Source organism: Hakea prostrata, chromosome 10 (genome assembly GCF_041222555.1).
Source record: "Hakea prostrata isolate BN-2017 chromosome 10, UWA_Hpros_2, whole genome shotgun sequence".
Lineage (NCBI taxonomy): Eukaryota > Viridiplantae > Streptophyta > Magnoliopsida > Proteales > Proteaceae > Hakea > Hakea prostrata.
This window is the reverse complement of record NC_142609.1, coordinates 41,765,222-41,783,533: the sequence shown is the minus strand read 5'-3', so window position 1 is coordinate 41,783,533 and position 18,312 is coordinate 41,765,222. Positions and strand designations below refer to the sequence as shown.

The window sequence follows — 18,312 nt, the reverse complement described above, 5'->3', positions numbered from 1 at the left end:
TGTTTACTGACGACCCCAAAGACCTAAGCCAAGATAAAAGAGGAGGGTTGATATGCCAGGTCAGTAATTAGTATATGAGAAAAAAAAAACAAACTCTCTTTTGGTAGCAAAAAAAAAAAACTCAATCAAACTTTTTTTATTAAGGTAATCTTACATTTGAACCCTTGAGGGTTAATCTAAGTCATTTTCAACTAGAAAAATGAAATTTTGCATTTGGTTCTTTTGTGGTAATACCCATCTCTAAAACAAAGGTATGAGATATTTACAATTTGACGCCAGATTAATTTACCATGCTATCAGATATTATTGAAGAGGTATAAAAATACTACCACTTCTTGAAAGAGATGAGATATCAATAATTTGGCATCAGAATAATTTTTTAGCTGAATATGCTATCAATTAAAGAAATGAAATAAAAAAAGTTATCTTTAAATGATTTTTTTCAAAAATTACGAGGAGGCAATTAGGCAAATGTAAAATATCGTTTTTTTTTATAAAAAATAACTTAGATTAGAGAATCAAAATGAAAATTAATCATTTCATAAATAATTAAAAACTTTTTTAGGTAGATAAATAACTATATGTTGTAATTATTAAAACATATTTTTAGTAAAGTTATAATTATTAAATTAAAACAAAATGTATAAATTTAATAATAATTATTTTAGAATGAATTGCACTGACACCCCCAAAATGGAGGCCTTAAAGCACTGACACCCCACTTTATGTTTAAAAAATTCCGAGACCTCAAAATTATATTTTCATTAGATATATTTGTCAAATTTATCACTGAAAACCTTTATGACATTGTTTATTATAGAGATGTTTTTTTAATTGAAATAAAATAAACATTAATTTAATTGTTTTCAATGATAAATTGGACAAATATATCTAATGAAAATTCAATTTTGGGGTCTTTGTGTTTTTTAAATATAAATTGCGATGTTAATGCTTTAACGCCTCTATTTTGGGATGCTAGTGTAATTTGTTCTTTTTTTAAATAAGCAATTCAATAATAACTTCGATCTATTTTAGCAAAGAAAATTTGGATCTTAGCCCAATCAGCTAATGTGCACCTCGACTACATTCTAAGCATTCTAAGGGCAACTTTTAAATAATTAAGAGTTTTTGACATGTGGGTCCCTTAATAGACCATAAACTAATGTTGAGTCCTTTAGTGTAATATATTACGTGAGATCCTAATTAGACTAAGATCTTAGTGTTGTTAAGTATATTCAAATTTCAAATGTGGAGGGACTAAAATACCTTTTCGGTTATTTAATACATTGTGTTATTATATTTTTTTCCATATCATATCTATTTATATATAATTATATATAATAACCCTTAATGTCAATTAACTAATTGTTAAAACAGTTTATGTCCTTAACACGTGTATTAAATAACTGAAAGACAATTTAGTCCTTTCACGTTTTGAAATTTGAATATACTTAATAATAGCTAATGATATTAGTTGGCTTAGGACCTACATGTAATATATTGTATTAAGAGGACCTCACACATTAACAAATTTAATAATTACTAAAAGTCATTGACAAAATTAAATCATTTAACATGGAATTTACAATCAAACCGTTTAAGCTCACAGGCAATTGATGTTGCACCAAAAAATAAAGAAAAAGGCAATAATGGATTATCCCAAGCAGATCGGAACCGGTGTAAATCGGTCCGGTCAGGCTTGATCTACACAGCCTAGCTAGCCTATCGCCGGCTCCGGAGTTGAAGCTTTCCTCCAGTTTTCAATTTTTCAAGTTTCAATTTTCAACCTTCGAACACCAGAAGAGAGCAACATCTGGAAACCCTAACGCCAGTACTGTGTTTTGCATTCATGGAAGAAGCTCAAGAAATTCTGTTGAACTCTCTTCAGAAGTGGGGAGTTTCTCTTCCTGCAGGAGTCACTTCCGTACAAACGTTGACTCCTGCAGCCTTGTTCTCTATTTGCTCTCAATCTCTTCACCTGATCAATGAGTCTTCATCGTTCCCAACTTTGTTACCGGATTCAAAGGCGGAGCAATTCAGGATCTGTACGGAAATCTCTGGTGCTATTAAAAGCTTGGGGTACAGAGGAGATTTGAGCTTCCATAAGGTGTCTTACTAGTTTCAGACTGCTGTATCTATGTGGAATGAATCCATTTTAGTCAATTTCCATTCGGTCAGTTGCAAAATGCAACCTCTTTGATTGTTGACCTCCAATGCCGGTCCGGAACAATAAAGAGGCTTTTCGCCCTTGCATAATCATGTCGTGGGTCTAGTTTATCTTACAATTTCTATTTTTTTAGTGATTTGCGAAAACAAATTGAAAAGTTGATAGATTAACAATCGAAGTGAAATATGCGTATTTGGGTATTATATCTTTTGCACTATGCACTTGCAAAAGAATGCCAAATATAGAGCTTCTACTAGCTATCCTGACAATCTCTGAAGTTAACCTTCTACATAAGCAAGATCCCTACTAAACAGGGCGCCTTAGTCAACTGATGGACATTGGTGTAGGTAAACAGCTAAAAAACTTAGGTGCTAATGCAGTGAAAGAATGTGAACAATATTAATAGAAGATCATGTTTTCTGGTTTCTGCTGTTGCAGGCACTATCCTGAAATGATTAATGTTCTTCTCTCCATATTTTTGCTTGTTTCTTTATTGTCAGAGTAAATATTTTTGTTGATTGATGCACTTCAGATCTTTGAACATTATGGCTTTGTCACCACTTCAGTTAATCCTTATTAATTTAGTTATTTTCTACTCCCTTCTTATGATTTTGCTATTTTATTCTCACTGTTCTGAAATTATTTTGAAGCACAATTTACGTATTGATAGTTTTTTTTGGATGAATAAATCATATATAATGAAAAAGGAACATACGTATTGGTAGTTCTTATACTCAATTGTTATGATTTTGCTGTCTTATTCTTATTGTCCTGAAATTATTCTTTAGCAGAATTTATGTGCTGCTAGTTATTTTCTACTCTGTTCTTATGATTATGCTTTCTTATTCTTATTGTTCTGAAATTATTCTTAAGCAGAATTTATGTGTTGCTTACGGCAGTTCCTCTATCCTTCTGAAGAAGATACTCATAAATTGGTGAGATTTTTGGTGGAGAAACTATCAGAAACTTCTCAAGGTAAAAATGCTGCAAACAGGAAGGAGATCCAAGCTAGAATAAGAGGAGAGGAAGATAAATCTGAAGGTGCCTTGAAGGATAGGATACAAGGGGCTGATCATTCGGGGTTGAATCAGAATAATGAGACAGTAGCAAGTACAATGAAAGAGCTGAAGCTGGAACCCGTGTCGTCAGACCCTCTAACTGGGGACGCATTTCTCCGTGGGTCCATTGAGGCCAAATTGATTTCTGAACAGCAGGATGAACCGGCCATTACCCGCAGACCTGAAACAAAGTCTCTGGAGTCCGTGGAGAAAGAGGAGCTGAGTAAAGTGGAAGATAATAAAGTCCCCGTGGAAACTTTTGAGCATTCATGCTCAGAGGCAACTTCTAATGAAGAACATACAACCCATAGAGATGGTAGCCTTGCGGCAGAGTTTGAACAGAAGATATCAAGTAAAGAAAAATTATCCCAGGTAAAATTGAGTAAACCTGATTAGATGCATGTCTGCTTTCTTTTCATAATGGACATGAGTTGAAAGTGTGGAGTTGTGGAATATTGCTACTGTGCTGTCACCTATTAGACTTGAAGTTAAGTGACATCTATTTACTCAAATGTGCAAGAAATTTTTTGATCATCTTGAAAAGACTCACCATGGAAAATTTTGGGCATTCATGCTGAAAGGCAACTAATTGAAAACATACAACCAATAGAGATAGTAGGCTTGTGGCAGAGTTTGAGCTGAAGATATTAAATAAAGAAAAATTATCCAAGGTAAATTGAGTAAACCTGATTTGATGGATCTGTTGTATATCTGCTTTCTTTTCCTAATGAAGATGAGTTAAAGTATGTGGACATATTACTGTTGCGCTGTCACCTATCAGAGTTGAAGTTAAGTGACATCTATTTACACAATTGTACAAGAATTTTTTTGATTATCTTGAAAGCATTGCTGGTGCTTGACTATTTATATAGATAGTTCTGATGCAATCCAGGAGTAACTAATTAGTAATCCATTAGACAAAATTTTTAAACATAAGATCGACAAAAATAAATAAAGCAAGATATGCAATCCAGGAGTAACTAATTAGTAATCCATTAGACAAAATTTTTAAACATAAGATTGACAAATATAAATAAAGCAAGATATGATTAATGGGATCTCACTATTGAAGAAGAATAATTCCTTTGGAGACATGGAAAATGCTAAGATGTTGCTTATTTGCTTGCTTTCTTGCAGCTACGAACAGAAATTGAAAATTTACGAAATCAAGAAAACATGCTGGTGGAACAGTTGATTGATCAGGCTTCAGAATATGAGCATCTTGAAAATGAACTCAAGCTGTTGAAAGCAGCGGAAGAAATGGCTTTTGATGAAAAAAATACTGTTAACTACCATGTAGAAGAGCTCAATAGGCAGGTGGAAGGTGGAAGACAGAAACTTGCGGAATTGGAGGTCCAGTGGTAGGAACCTACTGTTCTTCTTATTTCCATAAGACAAACTGACAAATTTTCTGATCAGGATGAACTTATCATGTTTGTTTGAGCAACCACTTATGAACATGACCAGAAAATTGAATAAAACTGTAGTTGTCTGTTCGCATGGTTAGTTGACAATTCTTTGGGTAATATCTGGTGCAGGGTTACTTCCAAAAAACCTTTGGAGGAAAGAAAAAGAAGCATTGAAGATTCACTTTGTGCCAAAAGGCCAGAGATGTTTGAAAAGCTCCAAAAGGTCAAAGAATTTGAACTGCAAACAGAGGCAGTCATTTCCGAGATTCAGAAGAGGTATTTTTCAAAAGATTCTTGAATTCCTTATGATTACTATTTATGCACGATGAGGTGTGATATAGGATGGCTTGGAGATCTCAGCATGGTCAGTGATTCTCCTCGAGGACACATTCCTCACCAAATCAAAATTGGTTTACCAATTTTGCATTTAATAAGCATTTTACTGATTGTGCTTAAGCATAAGGAAGTACAAACACATTCTTGATTATAAAAGATTGAAACTTTGAAATAAAAATAACAATCATACTTTTCAAGGCCTTTCTGGGGCGTAATGTCCTTCAGGGCGGACAAGACCATAACTAGCATTGAACCATTTTGTTAAGCCCAGGAGGGGGATTTAATTGGGTTAGACGGAATCTTACCCAAATTTTGATAACCTTTTCACACAATCTGAAATTTCCCAATGAAATTTTAAGCAAAATAAAGTGCAATTCAAACTTAAGAAGGAGAAGAAAGAAATGGAGATTGCACATGCCGGCTTTCTAGTGGTTCAGCACGGCTTCAGTACCATTCTATGGGCACTCTCCTGGCCCCTGGTTGGAACCCAGTAAACAACTTTCCTTACCAATGTAGGAAGAAATCCCACGCACAATGTTTACCCCATGATCAACCAGTTGTCATTTTCTAGGATCTATCAACATTAACCAAGTGACTGGCTCACCACCGTGATCAACCACACTCTTTTTGTTTATACTTTACCAAGTGAACCACAATAAGGTCTAATGGGTTACAAGAAAGCAAAGTCAAAATTCATGATGAGTTTTAACCATTAGTCAGCCTACAATTTAAAGTCATTACTACCTTTCTTAGTTATTCCAGTGCAGGTCTGTTGGTGATTAAACGAACTTTCAGCACTTGTGATTATTTCATCCTTGGATCATATGAATAAACACAAGATGAAAACCAAACCCTAGGAACACATGCAACCGAGCTAAAAGGATCTTCCAATCTTAGCACTAGTTGGTTGAATTCTAATGGATTGCTTGACTTGACGTGCAACTTCATGCTCCACCAATCCATGACAAGTCTCTTGCGCTGCATGATATCTCCAGTTTGATGCTCTTTGCTTAAAGACACATGCTCAATGCTTGGAACCTGGATACTTGATTAAAGAACTTGGAATAGCAAAATATTCTTTCCAGGCACAAATAAATTATAAGTTCCAAAATTTATAAACCATTAAATTTATAATTCTTCACATTAATACACATGAATTCTTCACTCAAAACCTATTTGGCCGACTTGCCTAGTTTCTTCTACAACTTTGACCTGCTTGGTCACAAGGCTTTGTCTAGGTGTTGCCTTGTTGCCTGCACAAGTTTTACCATGCAGGGAAAAAAATCATGCATGATAAATGTACCTTTGTGTTGCACCTTACTGCAGTTCATATCTTTCTAAAGAGGTTAAATTGGCAAAACAAAGTCCAGCAATGTCGCAAAAGCATGGTAATACAAAATCAAACACTTCCTTGATCATTTATTGTGTGTTTAATTGATTAATGAGTGATATGGATTAATTAGTCAATGCTTCATGTCTCCTCTTAGGTTTATGCTTTATGCTACTTTGAACTAGACTAAATACTAACATAACTAGGTGAGGATATGAGTAAACAATAAGTACAAATATAATATGGAAGGTCCTAGGCTAAACTTGTATTACAAATGAATTGATCAATGGGGCCTCTCCAAGTCCAAGACTCAAGCCCCCAAGGCTACTGGCAAACACTTTGAAAACTACAGATGGTAACAATCAATTGGGGCCTCAAGAAGAATAGTTTAATTAAAAAATTAGAAATTCTTGTCTGCCAGTGGATTACAGTTATTTCAAAAGCAAGGTTGATGCAAAAGTAAAGACATATTTAAGAAAGAAAAAGCCCATTGGGTTAGGCTCATCAAAAGCCTAAAGCTATCATCTGAATCAACCCATGTCTTTAATGGGCTAGAACTGTTTTAGTGGGTTAAAGTTAGCTCACATATGTTGAACTTTATAGTCTAGACTTAAGCCCAAGTCTAGTTTTTGAAAAGTCAATAAAATGGGTTGTGGTTTGAAAATAAAAGAACTCATTGTCAAAGGAGTTTTCCTTTGTCAAGAGTTAGGTAGTAGTTGAGTTATTAATAGATAGGTGGTGTTAGCTAGTGGTTGGATGTTATCATTAATGTTTATGTCTCTTTAGAATGCTATATAAAAAGACTTATGTAAGAGGTGAAGATACAACTCATCAATTGAAATCAAATTGCTTTGTTAGCATTCTTTCTCTATGGAGAATCCTTGTGTTTAATCAAGGTATGTTGGTGTTCGATCCAATCGATCCACCTTGCGGTGTGAAGCCCGGGTGTTACATTGTTATTCTCAATTCCCTCATATTGTCCTTTTAATTTCTTCATCATAGTTCTGCCCCTGTTTTAAAGATCTATTCAGCCTGTATTGTTATGCTATTATCTTTATAATACCACTCTAGTTTCAGCCCTCTTTCACATCTAAATTGTGCCTCATCTTAAGTCTATCAAATCTGAACTTGATTCCCTGTGAAATGTCCTATTTGGCTACTGTTTTGATCAATCAAATACAATACTACATTAAGGGTTTTCCAATAACTGGAAAGAACTTGCAAGAGTTGCAAGAACAGAAGAAGTAATAAGAAAAGTAATTGTAACCATGAAAAACAGTGATCAATACTAGCTTGCAGCCCAGGAAAAGCAATAGCCCTCAAGATCCACCAATTTCTTTTCAGCTACACTCTCTCTCTCTCTCTCTTTTCTTTTTTTTTTTTTTTTTTGTTGTTCTTTTTTTGAGACCTTATTTTGAAACCCTTCTCTTATTAATAAAAGCACAAAAAACTTTGAAGCCCCTTACTTAATTTTTAATGCCTAACTTAAGACCATTTGACTGTAAATCACTAGTTTGGCAACTCTAGTCAATGTATGATCCCTTTGATGAAGGCTTCTGCTGGAGACTTTGAATCGTACTCCTTATCAAATCAAAAATCTAAGAAAAGTAGTATCACAGACCGACATTTTAGTGGTATGTTTACCATGATCAGTATGATCAGTTTGAAACAGTAAAATTTTGTTCCATTTGAAAGGCAACTCATTGAACATCCAAACGAGTAATAAACTTCTTTTTTCAATCAAGAATAACCATAGAGAGAAGTGATGGGAAACTTGAATGGTCACTCAAAAATTCAAATGATTGTTGAAAGCACATGAGTCCTGGTTATTAGTTATTTAGTCGTTAGAAGAACTAATTTGAGCTGGGAGCAACCCCATTGCTGAAACTTTGGGAGCTCCTGTGGTGTTTGTTCAGCTTTTTGGCTTTTATTGCTTTTAGCTATTCTCTTTTCAGTCTTGTTTCTTCTCCTTTCTCTTTTCTGTACTTAGAATCTGGTTTGCTGCATTCGGCATTGAATTATTCTCACCTATTTGAAGCTGTTTTCCCCCTTTTTTCCATCATAGATTATTCAAATTCTGTTCTCTTCAGGATTTAGAGTCCCACATCTTGAACATAGTCTATAGATTCAGCTATTGTAGGGTTTCTTCAGACCACCATCCAAATGTCTGGAGGAACCAACTCACTCAGCAACACAACCACCGTGTCCTAGATTTCAGACCTACTGACTCTCTAGAGGGATTGGTCTGATCCTTTGTATGACTTTAGTTACCTGATTCTTTTATTATTGTTTTCCCTGAACTGTATATTTTCTTCTTTTGACAAAATACTTTTGACTCATATTAGTTGATTCTCTTTCAAGTAGTTATTTATTTATCCTTGCAACTGATCATTAAGTTCCCTGTCTTCCCTATTTCAATTGTATCCGCAAGTGATTTGAGGATAGTCATTAAATTTTCACGAAAATATGTTTAGGTTTGAATATTTCAGTGCCTCCTACATCACTCCCTTGTCATATTGTTCAGTTAGTAAGTTCAAAATCCATATTGCTTCAGAGTTATAAAAGTATAGAAAACCCACAAACAACAGAGGTACAAAGTTTTTCTGTTCTTTTTAAGGGTAATTATTAATGAGAATTTGGAGACCTCCTGTAATTGGAATGTTAAGTCATATATGAAATAATAGAAAGCTAATGGAAGGATGCTTGGTGGCTTGAATCCCGCTTCCATTAGGTACAAAGAACCTGCCCACATTTGAGATATTCTAAGGTGGAATAGGGTATTACTCCAAATTCACGATTCAAGACATGACCTTTCCATTCAATGGTTCAAATGTTACGAGTCGGAATGTTTTACTCTGTAGTTAAATTAATGTAGGAATTATGATGCCTATTTGCCATTTTCATGTAGCTACCACTGGTCAGGCAGATTTAGGTGGAATTCTTTTCTATATGAACATGTTAGGGCATAGGTGAAGCAAGGGCTTTGCCCAAATGCCAAATATTTCATTTTCTACTGTTTGTTGCTTGTGCAAGAGGCTTGAGTTGGCGAGAAATCAAAAGGAAAATTTCCATTTTGGTTATCTTGCGTTTTGCTGGTAGTTCATAAATTTCTGTATTGCACATACTTTTAACTTCATATATTATGATTTCCTCTCCACTGTGTCATCTTTTATAGGAAGGAGGATCATTCTCGACTTTCTGCTGAGCTTGAGAATCAATCCGAAACTTCTTCAAGAAAATCCTATATCCAGAGAATAGCTGAGATTACAAAGAACAGCAGAAAGCAAGATACAGACATTGAGAGGATCCTAAAAGAGACTCGGGAACTTCAATTAGAGAGTAATTCCATTCAAGAGCGCCTTCATCGGTCCTATGCAGTGCTCGAGGAAATGGTTTTCAGGTATTAACGTTGTTTCTAAGGTCTGTCAATTTGCACCATTCATAGGCTTGCTTTTTTAGAGAAAACTGGAGCATCAGGTGCTCTTCCATTCTGCTTGGTGCAAAATCACTATGGGGCCACCTATGCTCTTTAGGTTGCATTTCGAACAATTTGAGCTGGTCAACTTTTTTAAGAAATTAGTTTTTCATTTTGATGGATGAAATATGTGAAGCAGTGCTGGAAAAAATGTAAATCTTTCTGGTGATACCGTGGTGGCTGGCCAACCATCACTGTAGTGATATTATATTTAGGGTGATGAGCCTTGTGACCCTTTCAGTCTGATACCATGCCACCATGGAACGGAATGCTACCTAGCCAATTGATTTCTAGATGGAGAACTTGACTTTGCTGCTTTCACCAACTTCTTTTCTTTCACTTTTAAAACTCAGATGTTGGGGACTCATGCATTTGCCTAGTCCAAAGCTTTTATGTTGGTCCCTTCGAACCATGACCCTTTATACCTTTGGAAGAGTATCAAATGCATTCATTTTTCTTTTTTTTAAAGCACGGTCAGACCCTATATACCTGTGGAAGAATATCAAATGCATTAATTTTTTTATGCTCTGGACATGTTCTGCAGAGAAGCAAAGAAAGACCAAGTGGGGCGGCAGGCCTATAGGCTCCTCACCAGCATCCACGAGAGCTTTGAGATGATATCTGAGAAGATCCTTTCTACAGACAGAACACTACGGGAAGCAGCTGAACATGAAGCAAAGCTCACAAACATGGCCTCCCGTAGCTTAGACATAAACAAACTTCAAGCAGATCTTGAGGCCATCAGGAAAGAAAATGCTTACTTGGAAGAAAAGCTCCAGCGTAGTTAACTTTATACCCGTTATTATTGAATCCTGATATTCATTAATTACTTGTGGAATAATCATTTCATTGTTTTACCACCCTTGCAATTTTCTTTTCTTGCTGCTTTCTGAGAATGGCTGGAATTTACATTTGAGACATGTAAATAGAGTTCCAATAGGCCTTGTATTACAGAGATTCTGATCCTGTTTTATTCCTGTGAATAAAGAATTCAATTTATGCTTTTTGGGTAACTCAAGAAAGAATTCAATTTGCTCCCTCATTTTACTGCCGAAGAGCTCAATTCGAATTGGTTTCAGATTGTGGCTTTGGCTGATTCAAATTGTAGAGATGGGCTGTGTTTTCTTTTTCTTTTTGGTTTAATGAAAATATCTAGTAATCCATGTTAGAGAGTGTTTGCGATTGGAATTTTATTGCTACCTTATCCTGTCAAGGTTCTTCTAAGATCAATCCGTTATGATTGACCCTAAACAACAAGAGTGGGTTAGTGGTTCCAAGGAAATTTGAATTCTTTTACTTAGGTACTGTTTGTTTGCTGGAATAAAGTTCAGGTGATAAAAAGTGGTGGAAAAAAGTTTGAAATCTTGTCTGACACGCTAACTTTCTCATCCTATGCATTTTCAAAACCCTACAAAATAGGTAGAATTTAGTGAACAAAATGTGAAAAACAACAAAGTGAGACCTACATTTAAAACTTTTCTACAAAATCTCTTCATTCCACATATTGCTAAGCTAATCCCTTAAATGGATTAATGAGTTATTTGATTAAATAATTATTATTATCCAAATTGTATTATTCTATTTTTTGTAGCAGAAGAGTTTATATATAGGGGGGAGGGAATATCGGATGGGTGCGAACCCAGGACCTCCCCGTGGCTTTTATCCGCTCTACTAATCCACCGTGGATTGAGTTGGCCCGAGGGCTAAGTCCGAACTCAGTAGACCCTATTTGAGACTAGTTATTTTGTAACCCAAATCTGCTATTAGACTTAAAAATTGGGTCACGCTTGGATTGGGCTCAAAGTGTGCTTCCACTCTCCCCTTCATAACCAACTTTTCTCTTTCCTTTTCTCAAATCCCAAACTGAACTTCTTTCAAGTTTTTCTTCTGAGAGTAATTCTTCATGGATTTAGAGGAACTGGGTTTGTTTCTCTTGTGCCCAACCTAATCCCACATCCTTTTTGCAGAGCACAAAATGTTGTTTCTCACCCTTTGCTTTTTGTCCACTTTGTCCTCTGATATCTCCACCCCTTCTGTACTCTCCATTCATGCTTTGCAAACAAGCACCAATTGTTCCATTATTGTTGTATCAAGGGAATATAATGCTATAGTTGACTCTATTGCTTGTAAGGTTGTGTTCGTAACTTACTGTTTGGATCTATGGTTTCTGAAATTGTGTAATCTTGATGTCATGCGTAGATCATGCTTTAATATAGAGACTCTTTTCTATCGGAAAAATATAAAAGAAATCAATGGAAGGTCATTATTGCCACCAAATTCATTTAAATCACAATCAAGTAGGCTCAGCCCGAATCTCATGACATTGATGTATAAGCATAAATGAAGTGAGATGAATCTAACGAATTTATTATCTCCATAAATGGTCATTGGAATTTTAGGCGATGGAGAGAAATTAAGGTAGCTGTAAATGATGAGTTCTACCAGAAAAAGAAAACTAAAAAAGGCTATAAATGATGACAGTCGGTTACCCTGTACGTATGTGCATTCAAACAGTGTTTAGTTAATCTGATTAATCCGATTCTGGGTATTAATCATCAATTGTTTTGTTAATCAAAGTTTTGAGCTCAATCCAACAACATAATAAAGTATTCGGTATACGTCAGATGGCCTGCCAACCCCACAAATACGAGTCTGGATCATCACCCTTGACAGAAAACACTTTGTACTCACCTTACACTTCTCAAGCACAAAATTAAGTAGGGCCCATGGATTAAAAAATTAAAAAAATTTAAGACGAGGCGAGACCCACACCAATACCCTGTGCTCCTTTGTATTTTGTGGTTCAAAAGCGTGTCGTTGGGGTCACAGATCTAGACTCCACAAATATCTCCATATATTGGAGTCAAGATCACCTTCCTGTTGGGGGAGCACGTACTCCCTCCCCAACCCGGCTCCCCCCCCCCCCCAAAACAAAATCAGGTAGGGCCCACGAGAGATCTACTAGTAGTCTCATCTTTAAGTTATTATTATTATCCAGTTTTAGGCTCACCCAATTTTGTAATAAAAAGAGTCGAGGGAGCACCTACGTATTGCTCCCCTGACAGGAGATGATCCGCACTCCATGCGTTGTTAGTTGTTCAAATGAGTTATGGGTAGAAAATTATGTTTCCTTCATACCTCTCCTGCCTTCATCACTGAAGAAAGGGGAAGATTTGAATGTTGCCATTAAAAGTGCAACACCTGCTGCCCGACCGAAATTTCGATCTCGATCATTGACAGCACTGAAGTTGAACCCTAGGAGAAAAGCCTATTCTTTATCCGTCAGGTAGAAGATCCAAAGTGTATTCAAAGAGAGGCTTCGGACCCGCCACTTATCTGGGGAGAAGATTTTTCAACTAACTCCTAATTTGTGTGACATGTGTTCATTCTAAAGCAGAATCCTCTTTTGTTGGGTAATTAATCTAATAAACAATCCTTGCCTTAGAAGAAAATTCTAAAACAGCACCTTTGAAGCTTGTTTTCCTTTATTTTCAAATTTTGTATTCCTTACTTTTCCCTCCAACCTATCAAAAAGCCAAAGAACGGGTCCTACACTTCTCTTTCTTGTTCATGTCAATCCTTTCTTTGTTCATCTCTAGAGCTAAAAGAAGTTTCAAAGCATAACCTTTTAGGTCTTTTTTTTTAAGTAGAAAAATAATAAGTATTATTGACCAGGAAATGAAAAAGAATATCTCTTAACTGTCAGAATATATACTAAAAAAAACTCCATAGATAGTTTTATAGGATTTTTTTATATTTTATATTTCAATTCCAAAACAATAAAAGATGAATAGTGTTGAAGAATCGTTGTATAAGTGTGAGATATCAAAGAAGTGAAGAAAAGAGAGAGGTGGAATGAGAGGGCATGATCCAAAGTGAAGAGTGAAGAGTGAAGAGTAGCAACACTTGTTGAATTAGTCCAATTGTAAAAAAAAAAAAGAAAAGAGAATTAAGGGTGATTGAATTCTCTTTTACATTACGAACTCTTAAAAGAATGTAGATTCACTGTGAAAGGATACCTCATTGGTAATGACCAACACTTCTTATTGAAGATTTTACAGTTTCGTAAACTTGTTGTGCAAGTGGGAGATATTGAACAAGTAGAGCAAAGAAAAGTAGAGAGGTAGAACAGAGAGAAAAGGATCCAAAGTGGAGAGTGAGGAATTGAATACATGTCACACAACCTGATATATGGATTGGAAAACTTTCTTTCTATATGGGGGGAGGATCCGAACATAATAAAGTACTAAAAACTGGTTCCATACCGAATTGACACTAAATTAGCAATGCAAAGAGACACCAATCAAAATCCGAATCCAAATCGTCTCCCCCAACACTGTTACAACACAAATTACAAGAGGCCGACAGGGTGAGGGTGATGGAGTTAGAGTGCTACCCGTAAATGGTGATGATCCACACTCTCAAAATCCCCCCTGACCCACTAGGGTTTATCACAAATAATGCCAAATGGAAATGTTAACTATTATTTATATTTTGTTTTTTCTGGTTTAAAGGGTCTGTTATGTTAACTATAAAGATGCCCATCTCCATGATATTCTCGAGGTATTTTGACGAATTCAAGAAAGAGTAAGGTGACTCTATGATGTTTCCTAAACTTCCCCCGTAAACCTGCATTGACATTTTGTATCTGAGCTCGGCATCAAACAGAGTTTGAGATTCAATAGCATCATATATTATTCAATTCAATTACGTCTCGGAACGGTCCCTTTTTTCTGGTTGTGGTTGTTAGATTGGTCCCCTGCTTCCGGTTGCTGATCTAGTTTGTTTGATACCAGCAACTTCGGTTTCAACATTTACAAGAAAATGAATCCATTAACTACCCTTTTTCACTCCCTTCTTCTGTTCTTGGAGCCATCAAGCTGATGCTTTCCTTTCCTGCAAATGGGTTTGCTAGATCCTATATTAGGGAGAGATGCAAGGAAATTCATCAAACGCAAAGACAGCGATGCGGGCGAAGCAGGTTTCTTTTCTTATTTAGCCTGCATTGCTTTTTGATGGGTTTGTTTTCATGTTGTTTGTTAATGTGGACAATTTCCATAGGTTTGATTCATTTGTTTCTTCTTTCTTAATCTCTTGGTTGCATTCATTCTATCTCGTTTGTCAAATTTCTTTCAGTAAATTGTTGATTCACCTGATGGGCACTTGATGATGGGTTAAACATTTCACGTCATGAATCCATTATTTTTGGTTATCCTCAGTGGGTATTCGTTAGAATGAGTGACTGTAGTTCTTTTGATGCTCTAAGACTGTTTCCCAATGTCCTCTGTTTTATCAAAATCCCCTACTGTATTCTGCATCATGTGATCTGGTTCATCTAAAATTTCTAGTGGAGGTGTTATCCCCAAGTGCGTAACTAGTCCTTGCATTTACTAACTTCTGTTCTGGGGAATTTCCCAGCGATCTGTATAGCACAGTTATCGATGATGCTTAGCAGCCTAAATCACAACTGGATTTCTAGAAGGGTTTTTTACTGAATCTAGGGAAAAAGCTTCCCAAAATATAACTGATTTATTTCCAACTATTCTAGTTAAGTTGCCCTGTAATTGTTTTAACTGAATTTAGTTGGTTGTATCATTCTGAATACTAGGCCAAGCATTGGAGGAATTTAGAGGTTCTCTCTTCAATGAGCTTAGAACCTCAGAAGGAGCTAAGCGTCAGCAACAACGGTTTTGTGGACCCTCTGTTGCACTGACCTTCAACTTCTTTGTCGCTGTCGGAATAATCATGGCAAACAAATTGGTTAGCAACTATGTTTGTCTCACTTTTATCTGTTTCCTTCACTTCATTGTGAGGTTTTGTATATATTTGAAGGAACTTTACTTCTTTTGTAACCTACATTCTGCATCTGACTATGTCTGCTTCATTTTGAATAATTCTGTTCATAGGTTATGGGAAAGGTTGGATTTAATTATCCAATCTTTCTGACATTGATCCACTATTCTGTTGCATGGGTACTGCTAGCATTTTTCAAAGCACTTTCACTGCTTCCTGTATCTCCTCCTTCCAAGTCCACACCGTACTCTTCTCTCTTTTTCTTGGGTGTAGTCATGTCTTTCTCAACTGGCCTTGCTAATATCAGCCTAAAGCATAATAGGTAAGATTCTGCAGAACCATATATTATTGTGTTCCCTTAGTTACTGCTTATTCTTTTGTTCAAGGAGTATTTCTTTCCTATTCATGTGTCGGCATGCAGTGTTGGATTCTACCAAATGGCTAAAATTGCGGTGACTCCAACCATTGTCCTGGCTGAGTTCACTCTTTTCAGGAAAAAGGTTTCCTTCAACAAGGTGAGAGTGAACTTCATTTTCTATTCAAAACTGTGCATAATGTAAATTAGAATTGAAAAAGGGGCATTTTTTCTTGATGAAAGATGACGAAGAGAAGGTTCACAAATCCTGCAGATAATTTGTGTTTCTTACATCCATAAATGCCTTAAATCCCAAAGTTTTTATCTGTAGGCTGTTTGTGAAATATCAACTTCATGTTTTCTATGCAATGATGATGCAGGTTCTGGCTCTTGCTGTTGTCTCAATTGGTGTTGCAGTGGCCACTGTGACAGACTTAGAGTTCAACTTGTTTGGTGCCTGTGTTGCATTAGCATGGATAATCCCAAGTGCTATAAATAAAATTCTCTGGTCTGATCTGCAACAGAAAGGGAACTGGACTGCTCTAGCGTAAGTTACCATATTTCTTCTTGATAGAAATAATAGCCACAAAAAATTAAGAACAAAGTGAAATATTTGAATGCAGGTTGATGTGGAAGACCACACCAATCACTATCTTTTTCTTGCTGGCTTTAATGCCATGTCTAGATCCACCTGGAGTTTTATCCTTCAAGTGGGATTTCAGCAACATATGTGCGATCACCATATCAGCTCTCCTTGGCTTTCTCCTTCAGTTGTCTGGAGCTTTAGCTCTTGGGTAAGATTATGCTTTATTTACTCTTCCTTCAATTTCCTATTACAAAGAAGTTTTTCATGTAATGCCTCATCAGATCATTAATTTCATTTGGAACCTAATAAACTAGTTCATTGGTACATGCCGATGGCATGGAAGATACATTAAAGGATACAGTTGAGAATAGCTGTTTGAGGGTGATTAATGGTTCATATGCAGTGCAACATCAGCAACTTCCCACGTCGTTTTAGGACAGTTCAAGACTTGTGTGATCATGCTGGGAGGATACCTAATTTTCAATTCAGAACCTGGGTCTATGAGCATCTGTGGAGCTGTTGCGGCTCTTTGTGGAATGGGTGTGTATACCTCACTCAACTTACAGGAAGCAAAAGAGGCAGACAAGCAGATCAGGAAGCAGGAGGATTCATTTCCTTTCAAAGGCACCACAGAAAAGCAAGATGTAAAGAATAATACTACTGACTCTGTCTGAAACTTAGAATTAGACAGAGAAACTTGTGAAATTAATCCTTTCCCATTGGTTATATTCTTGTTACATGGCAAGAAAAATTTTTGTTTCTGGTAGATATTCTTATTTATACTCACAGTAAAGGATAAATATTGAATCTTGTACAGACATGACTATTCACAGTTTTGAGGGTTCAGTATTCAATATTTTACTTTGTTATGTATATTAGTTAGTCTTTAATGTTTCAATACTTTTTAACTGCCACATGAGTCACTCCTGTGTCTCACCCAAAAAAAAAAGAAATAACTACTATTGAACTTCTCTTCTCGATGCCTCTACCAAGGCCTCAAATCTTTGGCCTCAAGGGAACATAAAATGATCAACAAACCATTAAGGTCACAAGACAAGTCTTGTGATTTTAGACTTCGACATCTGGGGCCTTCCTGTCCATCAAATTTAACCCCATGTTTTCCTTTCATCTGATGTTGCAGATGCTAATGCTTATCTCTCGTCCATCCTTCAATTCCCTAGGTGTTAACTTTAGTCTGAAAACTCACTAGGTTAACAAATTCCTTATGACTTGTTGGAACAAGGAACAGCAATTGTGTTAGCAATTCTTTTAAAGACAGATCCATCTGTGTGATAAAAAAAGAAGAAAAACCTCAAAGGTTTCAAATTGACCTGACCGTATACAGATGATGCAATTGCAATGTTTGTGTGCGTGGATTGGTCTGGGTTCAAAATCAGTCACAAACATGCTGATGCAGGAGGTATGTACCCATATCCTTTAGGAACACCGATTAGTTGCATCAATCTATTTTCCTGTTCTTGTCAACTCCCGTTGGTGGGCTACCATAGAATGAAGGTTACAGTGGAAAGATAACAAGTTGGGTTAACAAACTTATCACTTATCAGACAGAGATACTGACATTCATCACAGAGAGAATTTATCCCTTCGACCAAACATAACATAGTAGACTTTGCATGTCTATCCATTCATTATCTCTTCTTTTTTTCTCTTCATTGTGTAATGATTCCTGAGATTCGATCCTAACACCCCCCCCCCCCCAAACCAAAAAAAAAACCAATCCCATCCCAAAAAAAATGAGATCACCAGAAGTTCATATGGAAGAGAACTGCAAGGATCCCAAGA

The 18,312-nt window shown here is 36.1% G+C and overlaps 2 protein-coding genes across 3 annotated transcripts; both read left to right on the top strand.

Annotated features, from left to right (window-relative positions):
• The first annotated feature begins 1,596 nt into the window (after positions 1 to 1,596).
• LOC149003073 (coiled-coil protein) lies at positions 1,597 to 10,824 on the top strand. Of its 2 annotated transcripts, none has more exons than XM_089137504.1 (6): positions 1,597 to 2,107; positions 3,067 to 3,597; positions 4,363 to 4,586; positions 4,764 to 4,910; positions 9,476 to 9,700; positions 10,320 to 10,824. In XM_089137504.1, exons 1-6 carry the CDS (start codon positions 1,850 to 1,852, stop codon positions 10,561 to 10,563), a joined length of 1,629 nt encoding a protein of 542 aa, XP_088993630.1. In that variant the 5' UTR covers positions 1,597 to 1,849; the 3' UTR covers positions 10,564 to 10,824. The 2 variants fall into 2 exon arrangements, with proteins under 2 accessions (XP_088993630.1, XP_088993631.1); XM_089137505.1 differs by having other exon boundaries at positions 2,019 to 2,107; positions 3,044 to 3,597.
• A 3,522-nt stretch (positions 10,825 to 14,346) lies between these two features.
• LOC149003072 (Nucleotide/sugar transporter family protein) lies at positions 14,347 to 17,393 on the top strand. The gene is made up of 7 exons (XM_089137217.1): positions 14,347 to 14,756; positions 15,384 to 15,535; positions 15,682 to 15,890; positions 15,990 to 16,083; positions 16,304 to 16,470; positions 16,547 to 16,717; positions 16,913 to 17,393. Exons 1-7 carry the CDS (start codon positions 14,678 to 14,680, stop codon positions 17,181 to 17,183), a joined length of 1,143 nt encoding a protein of 380 aa, XP_088993343.1. The 5' UTR covers positions 14,347 to 14,677; the 3' UTR covers positions 17,184 to 17,393.
• The last annotated feature ends 919 nt before the right edge of the window (positions 17,394 to 18,312 follow it).